At 45.8% G+C, this 16,075-nt stretch overlaps 1 protein-coding gene across 1 annotated transcript; it reads right to left on the bottom strand.

The window, feature by feature from the left end:
• Positions 1 to 1,192: 1,192 nt before the first annotated feature.
• Positions 1,193 to 15,812, bottom strand: HTR5A (5-hydroxytryptamine receptor 5A). Its single transcript, XM_087945180.1, has 3 exons — positions 15,146 to 15,812; positions 12,627 to 13,630; positions 1,193 to 2,453 (listed from the first exon to the last, which is right to left on the bottom strand). Exons 2-3 carry the CDS (start codon positions 13,371 to 13,373, stop codon positions 2,121 to 2,123), a joined length of 1,080 nt encoding a protein of 359 aa, XP_087801306.1. The 5' UTR covers positions 13,374 to 13,630; positions 15,146 to 15,812; the 3' UTR covers positions 1,193 to 2,120.
• Between the last annotated feature and the right edge of the window lie 263 nt (positions 15,813 to 16,075).

The raw sequence follows: 16,075 nt of genomic DNA, 5'->3' as shown, positions 1-16,075 counted from the left end.
TCGTGCATTACATAAGACAATTTAATCATAACTTCCTCCCCCCACCCCTGGTGCTATACTGAAAATTGTAATAATCGTCCCAATACAGCTGAAGGGCACTAGGTTGGGGAAGCTCTTTTACTAAGAAAAAGTAGAAACTAGATAGTTTCACTAGCCGAAGAGATAATAGCTATAAAGGAGAATCTCGGAAGATATGGGACGGCTCTGGATTTGGATCTCTGTTAGAATAACATTGCTCAGGTTTGGTGTAACCTCTTCTTTCCAGCACCCAAGCCCATGTATTTTTCACATTAGCAGATAGACTTTTTCCAAACACAAATATTATTTGAGAGGCATTGTGCTTGTAGAAATTCAATAGTAACAACACTTTTGATTAAATGTATCCAAATACTTAATTTAATTCTTCATGGGCCTATCTTTGAAGAGGATTTGGAAGTGCAGCTGGTGAAGAATGTGACGGGGTGAGCAGTTTGGGACACCCCTAGGGTTGTGCATGTGACACTTTTGCTATAGGAGCTGCATTGGGTTCCAGTCTGCTTCTGGGTGAGTTACCACCTGGCTACACAGAACCAGATGTTTGGTTCTTGGTGTCTTGAGTGTCTGAAAACAATAATGGAGGGATGGAGAATCCATGGCTCTTCAAATGTGGCTGAACTGTAATCTCCAATTCTTTCCCCAATATCTATCCTGCCTAAGTCTGCCAGGAATTTTAGTTCAGCAATATATGAAGGATTATATATTCCCTACTGATGTAATGAAATAAAAGAGTGTTAAACTGGCCAAAAAAACCGTGCAAAGGTGGGTACCTCGTTCTCTTTCCTATCCCTCTGTGAGTGGTTACTTAAATACTTTTCTTATATATTGAGCAGTACATTTATGATATATGAATTCTCCAAAGCGATACAAAGAAAAACAGAGTTCTCTCACTATGTGGCTAATGTTACATTATGGATGATGTTACAGGTTATATGACTCTCTTGGTAGCCATGAACATCCTAGAGTGATATATGAACGTCACAGAGTGTCACATTAGCAAGTGCAACTGAGCTGAGAAGAAAAATCAGACTATCCAAATGACATATCACCATTATATGAGTGCCAGGAAAATACTGTGTCTGAACGAGCAGCTACTGACTTCAATAATCTCCTACAGCAATGGAGAACTAACAGAGATATTAAGAGCAACTGGATCAACTGGAAAAGAATGATGTTTATTTCAAGAGCTTTTCCTCCTACTCTGGAGGATGCATGGGAGCATGAAATCTTTAGAGAGAATATTCTCTCCCGAGATGCCTATGTAGCTTCTCAATCATCCAGGTCATGATTGTCCCAAAGTGCTTTTTCCAAAAGGCAACTGGACTTTCTTAGTTTTTTTTTGTTTGAAAACATTTCACTTGTCATCCAAGAAGTTTCTTCAATTCTAACTGACTGGTGGGGAATGGAAGGATTTATAACCTTTGAAAGTCATCTGGTCATTAGCACTCGTTCTGAGAGTTGTTGAAGCCACTTGAGGGTTCATCTGTATCCTCAGAGTCAACTGAATCAGAGTGTAAATGGATGTGGAACATTTTTGGAACTGCCGAAATTTCCACACTCATTTACACTCTAATTCAGATGACTCTGAGAATACAGATAAAGTCCCAAGTGGGCTCAACTCTCAGAGAGCTAACGACTGACCCCAAGTGAGATAAGGACTGAATGATTGCGAAGAATATAAACGAGGTGGGATTCAGCCGGTTCAGACTGGTTTGAGCGAACCGGTAGTTCCGGTGATCGGTTGGCCTCGCCCGCTTGCACTTGCCCTAGTCTGTCCTTTATTTCCGTGTTTTGAAGCCCAGCTGATTCCCACGGCACAGCAGATTCCCGTGCCTCAGCTGTTTTACTCACCAGGGCTGCGGTAGAAGTTAAGTTTTAGAACGGAATATGGGCAGTTTTCAAACTGAACCCATTGTTACACTGGTTGAATCCCACCATTGAATATAAATCCCTCCATTCCTACTAATCAGTTAAAAAGTGAAGAAGCTTCTTGGATGAGAAGGGAAATATTTATTAAAAAACAAACAAAGTCCAGTTGCCTGTAGGGGGAAAAATCACCTATGGGTCCTCTCCCCAGACACTGTTTATGGTTGCCTGGAGAAGAGGTTCTTGAAGGCATTATTGTAGTTCTTGTTAAAGGCTGTATAGATCAAAGGGTTGAAAAAAGAATTGGAATATCCGAGCCAAAGGAAAACACTTTTGCAGGCTGGCGGGATGTCACAGGAGCAGAGGGAGCTGATGAGTTCCGTGATGAAGAAGGGGATCCAGCAGAGGACAAAGACACCAATGAGGATCCCCACCATGAGGGCAGCTTTCCTCTCTTTCTGCTCCCGCCAAGTGTCTCCATCCGTTTGGAACGTCACCGTGGCATGGCGGGCGGTGAACAACATCTGTGGATGCTGGGAATCCTCCCTGAGCTGCGAAATAGAAATAGCATCTTTAGATTATTGCTTTGCTGGCTGGGTTGTCCTGCTGCTGAGCATGAAAGCATCCCCTGAGTGATTCTGTGGAGCAGAGATTCATCTACATCAGGACAGTCAAACTCAGAGCCCGTGGGGTGCACATCTGGCCCGTGGGGTGCTTAAAACTGGCCCGCAGGGACAGCGTGGAAATAGCAAAAGACCGGCGCGTGGGCACAGGGGGGGAGCATGGGGACCCCCGATCCCCATTTTTGGCCTGGACGGCCTCTTGCGGCACCTGGCTGACCAAACCAGGGCATGGTGTGTGTGTGTGTGTGTGTGTGCCCCCCCCCATGCCCTGTTTTTGGCCTGGATGGCCTTCTGCACCACTTTACCAGCCAAAATAGAGCACGGGGGGGGGGCATGCAGCCCCCGTGCCCCATTTTTGCCATCAGAGTGCTGCAGGAGGCATCCGTCCCACCTCCCTCCCCCCAGCCGGCCCACGGAGGAGAACTACAGTGTTGATCTGGCCCTCGAAGAAATCCACTTTGACATCCCTGATCTACAGCAAGCTCTATCAGCCACTGTTGAATATTTCCTGTCAGTTGCTCGTGGCCAACAAGAGCATTGATTGTACATTGGCATTTCATGCAGGCAGCCCAAGACTTCCAACCGTTTGTTTAATGATCGTTCAAAGTTACAACAGTGTTGAAAAAAAACAAAACAACCTTATGACTGATGGTCGGGCTTATGACCATCACAGAACCTCAAGGTCAAGCGATCAAAATTTGGGTGCTTGACAACTGGAGTGTATTGGTGATAGTTGTAGCATTTCCGGATCATGTCATTGCCATTTGCAACATTCCTAACTAGCTTCAGAAAGGCAAGACGGGAGCGGGGGGGAAACTGGGCTCACTTAATGACTGTGACTCACTTAACAACTGCAGTGATTTGCTTAACAATCATGGCAAACAAGGTGGTAGAATCAGGTAGGACTTGCTTAACACTTGCCTTGCTTAACAACGGAAATTCTGGTGTGGTCAAAAGACAAGCACTACCCATATATGATGCTGCTACTGCTACTAGGGGCCAGCAGTAATATACCTCAACCCCAACTCATTTTTATTTCTAAATAGAAGATTGCAAAATGGAATAAAGTTAACTTAACAGACTCGCTTAGCAACAGCAATTTTGGGCTCAATCGTGGTCGTAAGTCAAGGACTACCTGTACAGTACTGGATGTTCAGTGTGGCACACTGTCTTCAAATTTACCTCTATGATTGCATCTTATATCTTTATTCCTTAAGACACGTTCTTAGACAATTAAGTTGGCTGGATGAATTTGGGCCAATCCTCTCTCAGCCCAACCAACCACACAGGATTGTTATTATAGGGAAAATAAGAGGAGGGAAGAGCATTAGGTATATTTGCTGCCTTATTTATAATAATAAAGGTGGAATAAAAATCAACTAATAACAAATCAACTAACTAACTGATAAAGATGATTAGGGGACAAGAGGCTAAAACATATGAAGAATAGTTGCTTTAATTGGGTATGTCTAGTTTAATGAAAAGAAGGACCAGGGGAGACATGATAGCAGTCTTCCAATATTTGAGGGGCAGCCACAGAGAGGAAGGGGTCAAGCTATTCTCCAAAGCACCTGAGGGCAGGGGAAGAAGCAATGGATGGAAACTAATCAAGGAGAGAAGCTTGGTAAGCTCCATGGTATGCTAGAAAAAAGTGGAATAGATAGCACCACCACTAGATGGATTCGCAACTGGCTGGCAAACCATACTCAACGAGTAGTCCTTAATGGGTCTAAGTCTACATGGAGGGAAGTAGCAGTGGGGTGCTACAAGGTTCCAACTTAGGCCCAGTATTCTTCAATATCTTCATTAACGACTTAGATGAGGTAATAGAAGGGGAATTTACTAAATTTGCAGATGATACTAAGCTGGCAGGAATAGCTAACACCCAAGAAGATAGGCTCAAGATCCAAATGGATCTTGACAGATTAGAACACTGGGCTGTATCTAACAAAATGAAATTCAATGTAGAGAAAAGTAAAGTCCTACACTTAAGCAAGAGAAACCAAAAGTACCCATATAGACTGGGTGAAACCAGGCTCAATAGCAGTATCTGTGAGAGGGATCTTGGAGTCTTAGTGGACAACCAGCTAAACATGAGCCAGCAGTGTGCAGCAGCAGCCAAAAAAGCTAATGCAATCCTAAATTGCATTAACAGAGGGATACAATCGAGATCCAGAGAGGTAGTAATACCACTCTATAAAACCTTAGTAAGACCACACCTAGAGTACTGCATCCAGTTTTGGTCACCACACTATAAAAAAAGATGTTGAAACTTTAGAAAAAGTGCAGAGAAGAGCAACCAGGATGATTAGGGGACTAAAACATATGAAGAACGTTTACAGGAACTGGTCATGGCTAGTCTAGTGAAGAGAAGGACCAAGGGAGACATGATAGCAGTCTTCCAATATTTGAGGGGCTGCCACAGGGAGGAGGAAGGGGTCAAGCTACTTTTTAAAGCACTCGAAGGCCAGACAAGGAATAATGGATGGAAACTGAACAAGGAGAGATTTAACCTGGAAACAAGGAGAAACTTTCTGACAGTGAGAACAATCAAGCAATGGAACAGAAGTTGCCCTCAGAAGTTGTGGGAGCTTCATCACTGGAGGCTTTCAAGAAGAGACTGGACTGCCATTTGTCAGAAATGGTGTAGGGTCTCTCGCTTGGGCAGGGGGTTGGACTAGATGACCTACAAGGTCCCTTCCAACTCTGATTATCTGTTATCTGTTAACTTAGAACGAAGGAGAAATTTCCTGACAGTGAGAACAATTAATCAATGGAACAGCTTGACTCCAGAAGTTGTAAATGCTCCAACACTGAGAGTTTTTAAAGAAGAGATTGGATAATCATTTGTCTGAAGTGGTGTAGGGTTTCCTGCATAGGCAGGGGGTTGGGCTAGAAGACCTCCAAGGTCCCTCCCAACTCTGTTATTCTATTCTATCTAACCAATTAAATAAATAAAAATAATGTCCATATGATATTTATTATACTATTTATTGGCTTAAACCAGGAATCATAGCTCATTGTAAGGAACCAGCAACATAAAGTGCTGGGGTGTTCAAACAAAAAAGTGTTTGGTTCCTGATTCTCTGGTCTAGCACACTTCCTATTTATATCCCCATCAATCAATCCTGATCATGCTGAAAGAAAGATTGATGTAGTGCCGCCTGCCGTGTTTGCCTTTGAGTTTTTCCCAATTGATCTTTTCATCTGTGCAAAAGATCTCTGGAAGAAGAGTGGAATTGCCTGAAAGCTGTGTTGACTCACTCACAAGGGACTTCTGGGCATTTCTTTGCTTCCACAGCACGATTACCTCTCCAAAATTGAAGAGGTGCGTGCGCGCACACAGAGAGATCAAATGACAGCAATTTCCTATAGAAAACCAAACGGAGTTCTTATGGGAAAACAATGGTGTGTTTTGCCTGGATCAAATGACTGCATCATCAAGCAACAGAAAGCTGCAGCATGAGTGACGTATCACCATCACAGTTCCTGTGATCTGATGGAAAAATCCCAGAACATCCCTACTATTATTTACACCAGCTTTCTTTTTCACCATACTGAAGGAACTTTTTATTGCAGTGTTTCTCAACTTTGGCAACTTGGAGAAAGGTGGACTTCTACTTCCAGAATTCCCCAGCCAGCAAGCCACTTGACGTCCATACCTCTTCCAAGTTGCAAAGGTTCCCGAAAGACTAGGGTATTCCCACAAAAATCTCAATCACTTTCGCTTTTTTTAAAAAAAAAAATGGTTCCAAGCCTTTTGGCCGAAGAGGGTTATGTGGCATGATGTGTCTTCTCCTTCCTGGCTTTGTAATTTTGCTCATGAGACCAAGGGGGACTTCAATTTCCGCCTGCAATGGGGTATCCAGGAATGGCAGTTGTGGGGTTGGTTGGTGGCTAAGCCTGCCGGCTAAGGAATTCTGGGAGTTGAAGTCTACATCTCATTAAACTGCCAAGGTTGAAAAACACTCCTTGGAATGCAAATGCAGTTGGTTTTCTTTTTTCATGATCGTGTATTTTATTCATGACCTACAGCAGTTCAGGGCAGCCTATAGAGAGCATTTCTGCATCTAATTCCCCCCTGCAACATGTCTGGCCTATGAGTGTCTGGCTGACAGTCATCCAGCAAACATGGGTTTCCCAGCTCTTGGCACAAATCACCATTCTGTGCTGTCATTTCCCACTCCAGATCCCTCAGATTGACACAAGGAGAGCAGTTCCTACCTCGCCGTCATTTGCAAAGCTTTCTCTAAGCCCCCCCTCCCTCCCACCTCGACCAAGCCTTTCCCAGACCACCAGGCACCAAGTTTGCCCCACCCCTGACAATCGCCATCAATGAGCCCACTTGGTGGCTTTGAGATATTTTTTTGTTCTGCCGCCTGAAGATGGAAAACGTTGAGGCTTCCTGGTACAAACCCTGTCAGAGATGCTAACTCAACATTCGATCCCAGCCGCGGGACTTTTAGTTCACGGTCTGATGATGTGGGATTAATTTCTGAGGCTCTTGAGAACACCAGGGGTTGGTTCATAGTCGCTGCCTGAAATTCCAATAGCAGAGAGGCTTTCAGCAGCCAACTGGTACCATCGATGTGGATACCAGGATCAACAAATGCAAGCAAAAGGACATTTATACTGTGATTTCTGCCTGTGGTGGGATTCAATTTTTGTTTACTGCCGGTTCTGTGGGCGTGGCTTGGTAGGCGTGGCAGGGGAAGGATACTGCAAAATCCCCATTCCCTCCCCACCCCACTAACCTGCTTTCCAGCTCCGTTCTCCTGTGCAGGGAAACCAAAGAAGACCCAGCCAATCAGCTGGGACTTGGGAGGCAGGGAATAGATGGGGGCGGAGCCAGTCAGAGGTGGTATTTCCCGGTTCTCTGAACTACTCAAAATTTCTGCTACCGGTTCTCCAGAACTGGTCAGAACCTGCTGAATACCACCTATGTCCCACTCCAGTGGGAAACTAACAACACTTTATGCGGTAGCAAGAAAGCAACTGGCATCAGACTTGCCCAAATGCAAGGTGAAATCAATGCAGAAAGGCCCTGAATGACACTGGCACTCCTACAAAACATTGCTAGACACTCTGTGTGTGGGACTAATTTTCTCCCATTGGTGCACCCTGGATAGCCTGCAAATGTGAATTAAACAAACTAATAATCTTAGGCAGCTAAACTATTCTGTAGACTCCCTGGCTCTTGATCAGTGGTGGGATTCAAATTTATTTACTACTGGTTTTGTGGGCGTGACTTGGTGGGCATGGCAGGGGAAGGATACCGTAAAATCCCCATTCCCTCCCCACCCCACTAACCTGCTTTCCAGCTCCCTTCTCCTGTGCAGGGCAACCAAAGGAGACCCAGCTGATCAGCCGAGACTCGATGAGAGGCAGAGAATAGATGGGAGCGGGGACAGTCAGAGGTAGCATTTGCCAGTTCTCCAAACTACTCAAAATTTCCGCTACCGTTTCTCCAGAACTGGTCAGAACCTGCTGAATACCATCTCTGGGGAAAACACAGTGCCCATCACAGATTTATGGGCTCATACATAGAGACTCTGGAAAGAGTTAGCTTTTAAAATGGCCCAGATGCTAATTAGGTACCAAAATAAAGGACATTTTTTTCACAATAGAGAGTAGTCCAATTGTTTAGTGACTATTAAAAAGTTACAATCACTGAAAAAACCCTGACTTATGAACAGTCCTCACACTTACGATCGTTGTATCATCCCCTGTGATCATATAACCCAATTTAGATGTTTGGCGACTGGCATGTGCTTACGGTGGTTATAGTGTCCCAGGGTCATGTGATCATTTTTTTGGTAAACTTTTGACAAGCAAAGTCAACTGGGAAGCCAGATTCACTTAACAATCGTGTTACTAACTTAACTGCAGTGATTCACTTAACAATAGTGGCAAGAAAGGTCATAAAACAGGGTAAAACTCATTTAAGAACTGTCTTGATTAGCAATGGAAATTTTAGGGTCCATTGTGGTCGTAGCTTTGAGGACTTGTAAATCAAGACTTGGACAACAGGTTGAGGCTCAATTTGGCTAGAATAAAACAAAAACGGTGCTGTTAAAATCAAATAAGACCAAATTAACATATGGGAGGATATTATTACTATTACTATTACTATTATTATTATTACTATTATTATTATTACTATTATTATTATTACTATTATTATTATTATTATTATTATTATTATTATTATTATTATTATTATTATCATCATTATTATTATTGCTGTTGTTATTGTTGTTGTTGTTGTTGTTGTTGTTACAACACTGAAAAATGTATCACACCCTGCTTTCTTTCCTCCTGCAAACGAAAGAAAGGGTGGTTTGGAATGGATAAACATACAAAAAGATTAGGCAGCCCCATTTCTGTCAATCTCAGCAACCGTCTCCAAAGTAGCTTTTCAATTACGGAAAAGTAATGAAGGGAAACGGATTAGTTTGCAATGCTTCAGTTTGTTCCAAGAAGCTTATGTTATCCTTGCCATGCTGAGCATGACTACGAAGGCAGAAACCTCAACTTAATCACACCCATGGCCACAGGTGATAGAATAATAGTTCTGGGGATAAATCATTTATGGGGTTCACAACACAGGATCTATTTCCAGGCACTACATTAGAATTTCTCAGCCTCTTTAAGAAGCGGGCACTTCCCAGGGTCCCAGAATTCCCCAGCCAGCCACTTTCCCTGCCACAGGGTCAGGGCTGGGCTGCTGGGGGCTCGCAGGGGTTCGAGAGAGCCCCTAGCTAAGATTCTGTGCAGTTCGGGGAACCCCCAAATCCCACTCCTGGCTGGCCCCGCCCACCTCACCCTGCCCCTCCCCTCCCAGGATTCCCCACACAGCCCGTTTTGGATGAAGGCAAGTGCAGGGCGCGCACGGAGGCTTGGAGAGGGCAAAAAACGGGCCTCCCGGAAGTTCAGGAAGGCCAGAAATGGGCCTGTTTCTGGCTTCCAGAAAGCCTCCGGAGTCCGGGAAGGCCGTTTTCACCTTCCTGGAGGCTCGAGGAAAGCCTCCGGAGCCCAGGGAGGGCAAAAATGCTCCCCCGCCGTGGTGCAAGAGGTCGACTAGGCCACGCCCACCATGGCCACGCCCACCCACCCACCGGGCAGAGAACCCTTTGCTAAGATTTGTAAACGGTGAGCCTGTGCTTTTCACAATTCCATGCAGCTTGGAAGTCGTAGGCAGTGCAGCTGTTTACACATCCACACCGAATAAAGGGAACCTATTCAAAGGCCCAAAGCAAACAAAATGAACGGGAGAAGAAAAAAAGGCAACGTGGAGCAAATGTATGGGTAGGCTGGGTCCCCTCCTTGCCCTGCCTGGAGCCTTGCTGCTTGTCAGGTTGTGTGTAAGAAACACATGGCAGGAAAGGTCTCGTGAATAAATACCCCCTCGGGAGAGTGGGAGTGTGTGATTGATAATGTCCTCCTTTAGAGCAGTGATCCCCAACCTTTTCTTTGCCGCGGCCCGGTAGCGGCATCAGCTGGGCGCTGCGGCCCGGTACCGGCCTCAACTGGGCGCCGCCATCTTTTTGATGAAAAGTGCTTCGGTGACCTCACGGAAGCACTTTTTCATAAAAAGATGGCGGGCGCGCATTCGGTGAGCTTTTCCGGTAGAAATGGCTTTCTACCGGAAAAGCTCACCGAGCTTGGCGCCGCCATCTTTTTGATGAAAAGTGCTTCCGGTGAGCTTTCTACCGGAAAAGCTCACCGGAAGCACTTTTTTATCAAAAAGATGGCGGCGCCAGCAACCAGCGGCCCGGTAAGACTAGTTCCGCGGACCGGGACCGCTCCGCGGACCGGTGGTTGGGGACCCCTGCTTTAGAGGATGAAACACCTAGCCTTGGGTTTCAATTAAGGAGCATGAGAAATTCAGAGGCGTCACAAACAGGTAGTCCTCGGCTTATGACATTTTCTTTCTATTGCTATGAGATGGGTTAGGAGTTAACCATCTTTCACTGTTCTGCCTCCTGCACAGCTAGATCCATAGTTGTGCAGATGCAGATAGATAACTCAACAAAGCTTCCATAACAAAGTTCATTTATTGGTACATCAGGTATCTTCATAACTCACATTTATAACGAAGTTCTTCTTTAATGACCAATCCTTTGTATATCTGCCTTGTACGTGAAATAGGGTTATCTCCTAACCTATCTCGTAGCGATAGAAAGAAGATGCCATGTGGTAGAGAGTTCAGACAAAGAATGAGGAAAACTCCCTTAACCCACCAAGGATCAATCAGGATTACAGATGTGGCCACGTGTCATGAACTACATTTCCCAGGATACCTTTAACTACATTTACCATGATGCATTCCCTTAAGGGGACAGCTCACAATTCCTAAGTAACTATCCAATTCCCATAGACTGGCTGGGACAGCACAGAGCGACCATTTGAAGTTACAATGGACCTCCTTGTTGAATCCTTCCGGCCAGGATTCAAGGTTCCAACAGTGCCACCTATCCACCCATGGTTAAATGACTACACTTTGAATGCTTGGCAACCAGTTTGGTTGCCAGAAAGAAGAGGACGGGGTGGGGGGTGGGGTGGGGGTCAACTTATTTTCCAAAGCACCAGAAGGTAGGAAAAGAAACAATGGATGGAAACTAATGAAAGACAGAAGCAACCTGGAATTACGGAGAAACTTCCTAACAGTGAGGACCATTAACCAGTGGAACTGCTTTGCTTTCAGAAGTTGTAGGTGCTTCATCATTTGGGGGGTTTAAGAGGAGACAAGACTGGATAATTTGTCTCCAATTATAGGGTCTCCTGCTTAAGCAGGGGGTTGGACTAGAAGACCTCCAAGGTCCCTTTCCAGGATGTTTGCAGTGTCCCCAGTTTTTGGACGCTTTTGTCAAAAACTGACATTTACTTACACTTTTTAAGAAAATCATACCCATAGCAAATCATTGGTTTGCTTAATGACCGTGGCATTTAGCTCCCAAAAAAGAGCTGTAAAATCATGTCCATCACTTGGGTGATCCAATTTATGACAGTCACAAGCAGAATCCATTAGGTCGTAACTGAAGGATCACCTGTATATGCTGTGCATAACAGTCCCAAAATATATCTGGGAAAGATATAATCTCCCCAAATATCCAGGGAGGGCAGAAAAATAGGCAGAACAAATAACTAACAGATGATACTGACAATATTAACCTGGTTGAATTAAACTTCCTGGTTTGAGTGGTCAGGAAAAATTTAATCTGTTGGTTCCTATCTGCTATTCGATCTTTCTCTTAAAAGTCTGGTACAGCAGTGGGATAAATCTGGGAAAGTTCTGTTTTAATGGAAGCTGTTTGTCGTCGTCCCCCAAAAAAACCCTGGTAATTAAGAGTGTAGTTCAGCTGAAGAGCAAAAATCAACCAAATTATAGTTAACCCCAAAAATTCAGGAAATGGGATTAAAGACCACGTTGGTCCAAAGCCTACAAAATACAAAATACTTTGCAGCTTTTGATCTAAATCTTCAAAAAAGAATTGAGAGAATGTTAGGTATTGAGAAGATAACTCCTCTGAGTTATATAACCTACATGAAAAGTGAAATTTTTAAAAAAATGTAGCAAATAATAATAATAAGCTGCTTTTGTAGTGGTTAGGCATCAAGTTAGAAACTGGGAGACCCCGAGTTTTATTCCCATTTTAGGCATGAAAACCAGCTGGATGATTTTGGGCCAATCATCACATGTTGTGTGAGTTCTGGTACTACCTTAGGCACAAACCCAGCAGGGTGATGTTGGGCCAGTCACTCCCTCTCAACCCCAGGAATGAGGCAAGGGAAAAATCACTTCCGAAAAACATTGCCGAGAAAACTGACGGATCTATTCAAAAGAAAGCCAGGAGTCAACAATGACTCTAGCTGGTTGTGCGACTAACTGGGGAGTAGTTAGTATAATAACAATAATGAATCATGGTTCTGTTGATCAGAGGTCTGAACCACAGAGCACAAGTTCACAATTGCCAGCATCGTGGTTTAAGCCTTGCTTAAACGAGGTAAGGGCCAGTCAAAGACCAAATGAATGCTGCATCCTAAACCTTTGTGGTAAGCTTACTTCTTGGGTGTTAAAAGTGTAGGCAAAGCACTAACCTCTAGAACTCCGGGTGTAATTGGACTGATGGAATTGCTCTTACGGGATCCAATGCGAAACCTGGCTGCCTTGTAGATCTTCCAGTAGACAAACAGCACAACGCAGAGAGGCACATAAAAAGCTCCACAGGTTGAAAAGACGGTGTAAGAAGGCTCTCGGCTGACTTGGCACTCAGCACTGCCCTCGGAGTAAGTGTCTCCCCAGCCAAAGAGTGGCGGAGCCAAGGAGATGATAGCAGAGAGCAGCCAAGTCACCACAATCATAAGATTGGAAATTCGGCGGCGGGTCTTCAGCGTGTACTCCAGGTGCCGCGTTATGGACCAGTAACGATCTAGTGCAATGGCCGTCACATTCCAGATGCTGGCCGTGCAGCACAGCACGTCACAGGAAACCCAGATCTCACACAGCAGCCTCCCCAGACGCCAACGACGGCCGGACAGCTCGTACATCAGGCTGAGGGGCATCACCAAAGCAGCCACCATCACGTCAGAGATGGCCATGGAGGCAACCAGGTTATGGGGCACCCTGTGAAAAGTACGTACCCTCAAGATAGTGGCCAGCACCAGCAGGTTCCAAAGGAACGTGGCAACCCCCAGCATGGCCAGCAAAGTCAAGATAAGGACTTTGAAGACTGACAAGGGTTTAACACCGATGCCGGACGGGCTGGGCAGGAGACCAGGATCGGTCCAGTTGGGCTCTGCCAAAGTAGTGGGAGAGAAACAGGTGAAGTTGGCAGAGCGGTCCATCCTGCAGAGGTGAATGGAGAAGATCTGCAGGTGATGAGAACAGACCAAGAGATCTACTTCTGATTGTTAATGTCCTGCAATAATATCTTCAATAGCATTCTTAAAAAGGAAGTTATTGTGGGAGGTACTTCTTATTTTAGAAGCCGGTGTTCTGCCAAGTGGCTGGTTCTAGCAGCATCGACCTATCGGTGGTAATCATGAATTGCCTCCAGGATGTGGCCATAAGTAATCTTAAAGCCATGCCCGAATTTCTGTCCCTGTAAACCGCAGGAAGGAAAGGGGGGAAACAGCAGCCAGATTAATAAGGAGAGACCCTCTGTCTGAAGTTGCCCTTGTTTACCTACAGCACTCTTGCAACAGCAGATAATCAAGATTAAACACAGGCTGATGTTTTATATGCAAAGCAGAAAAGTGGAACTGACATATTCCCAGCTGCATTGCTATATAGAAGAGCAGGAATCCTAGTTCTGTAGCTTCCAAACCATCTTTTCTTGCTGGAATCAAACTTATTTAGCTTGATTTAACAGTGGCAGCTATGTGGCAATCTTGGCTGATCCCCAAAGTTAAGGATCTGGTTAGTATTTGGGATGGGTGACCACTAGGAAACCGAAAAGTATAAGCAAGGTTGGGAAGTTTTTTGTTTAAAAAAAAGGTCTCAGAAGGATATGGCAAATCACTTCTCTAACTGCTGCCCAAAAATGGTGAATGGAGAAGATAAACACAATGTCACCAGCAATCAATCTCAATATGAGGAAGAATTAAGTCACAGCAAGTGGAGGCATCTAGCTGACTCCTGCTGATCTCCAGAACCTGGAGGGATGAATAGGACACCCTGAGGAATATGTTAGTTCTTCATCTGTAATGACAACTGTACTGGGAAGAGAAAAAGTGCTTCTTCCAATAAAATAACAAAATAACTCTTTGAATAAAACTAAGTCCAACAAGATGCAATTAAAACATAAGATGCTTTCCCCCTGTACCTTCCCAGGCCATATTTCAAGAACACATTTAAAACAAAACCTTTCAGATTTATACAAATCAAATCTGCAGCCTCAGAGGCAACAAGGCTTTTTTAATACCCTTATGCTAAATAATATCCCGTTGCTAAATCAATTAACGCAAGGAAAGTCTAAATCTGCAGCACGATAGTAATTTAGCAGCACTAGTTTCAAGTTTATGATAAAAGAGAGAAGAAAAAAAGGCAGCAACACCAAGATATCCGGTTTAAGGAGTGTGATGGGATGGAAAGGGGGACGGGCCTGATCATTCATGGGAAAACTGCTTCCCTGAAAATCATGATAAATCAAACTGAGCTTCCATTCTGGGATATAGTGAATTTCCTGGAAAGAAATAGATGGAAGAGGCATTGTCTTTGCATAGGTTGTCCACGTCGGACTTCCCGGGTACAGATCTGGGATTTCTACGTGGTCTCCCGTCCAGCTCAGCTGCAGGTATATCACTCTACCTCCTGGAGTCCAGCCCTTCAAAATAGTGAAAAGCGGACCCGCTAAGTCAAGCAGTGGGATTTGACCTCCGCGCACATCTAGCGACGCTTTTCCCCACTGCAACGCGACGAGGGTTGAATGAGCCTCCAGTAGCAACCCACGCGCGCGCGGACTCACTTCTGGTACTTTGAAGACTCGGCAGTGGCCGGGCCTTTCGTAATCCGAGGAGGAAGGGAGAGTCCGGAGAAAAGCTGGATATGGACCTTATGGGAGGGTAGATTAGATGGAGAGGACTCTGTCTCCCGCCGACAAAGCGGAGCTACCAACCTCAGCTCGGCGTCTAGCTTGAACCGAAGCGCCAGGATTCGGCTAGTGGTCCCGGGCGCGGCTTCGGCCAAAAACACGTCCGGGGCATCCAGAGAGTCCGTCCAGCGCGGACCCTGAAGGTTCTGAGCCCAGCTGGCAAAGCAGAGGAGGCGTATTCTTCCAAGTAATCCCTAGCAGATCTCAGCGCCATCCTATACACTTCACCTGACGCGATCGTGTGAAAGTCGGCGCAATTCGGGGCGCGCCTTGGCGGGGACCTGGAGTCCAGGGGGAATCATGCGGTGGCTCCGTCTCCGCTCCAGAGCCCCGCCCCCACCTCCCACCCCTCCCTAGGCGCGGGAACGAAATACCTGAGCCGCCTCTCCCCATCTCTTCCTCACCGGCTGCCGCTAAGCCGAGGTCGGCTTCTCCAACATCGAGACGCGCCCGTCAAGTGACGGTCGTTGCCAGATCCTAGTACAGGCCAGCCAGTTAGGAGCGCTTGTCGCGTTGCGCCCCCCACCCGGATTGCACCGTCTCCCTCCCGAGAACGGCGGCAGCTCCGGCGTCTGCCTGCCTCCCTCGGAGTGGAGGGAGTGGGTTTGGCCTCGAGGAAACCCCCGCGGCTCTGTTCCTCCCTCCGTCTTTGATGGAGGAGGGAACGGAGGGGCGCAGAAGTTTACACGTCCCCCCCGCATAGGCTTCCCCTCCGACGCCCAGGCGTCGCGAAGAGAAGCGCAGCACTCATCACATGGGAATGCGTACATATATGTAGACACACGCCCCAGGCACGCGCAAGCACGCGAAGAAAGGGTTTGCGCCACCTCTGACGGAGAAAGGCGCCAGGGAGAGAAATCTTGAATTCGGTGGCAAAGTCAGTCAAAACTGAAAATTGTCCTTCTTTTGGAATGTTTACGCGAGCGTGAAAAGGCCCTAGTCTTGTAATACTTT

The sequence above is a fragment of the Notechis scutatus genome, chromosome Z (genome assembly GCF_049901735.1).
Source record: "Notechis scutatus isolate UNSWTSFEM ecotype Mainland chromosome Z, rNotScu1.2, whole genome shotgun sequence".
Classification (NCBI taxonomy): Eukaryota; Metazoa; Chordata; class Lepidosauria; order Squamata; family Elapidae; genus Notechis; species Notechis scutatus.
The sequence above is the reverse complement of the archived record's forward strand: the minus strand, read 5'-3'. Positions and strand labels throughout refer to the sequence as shown.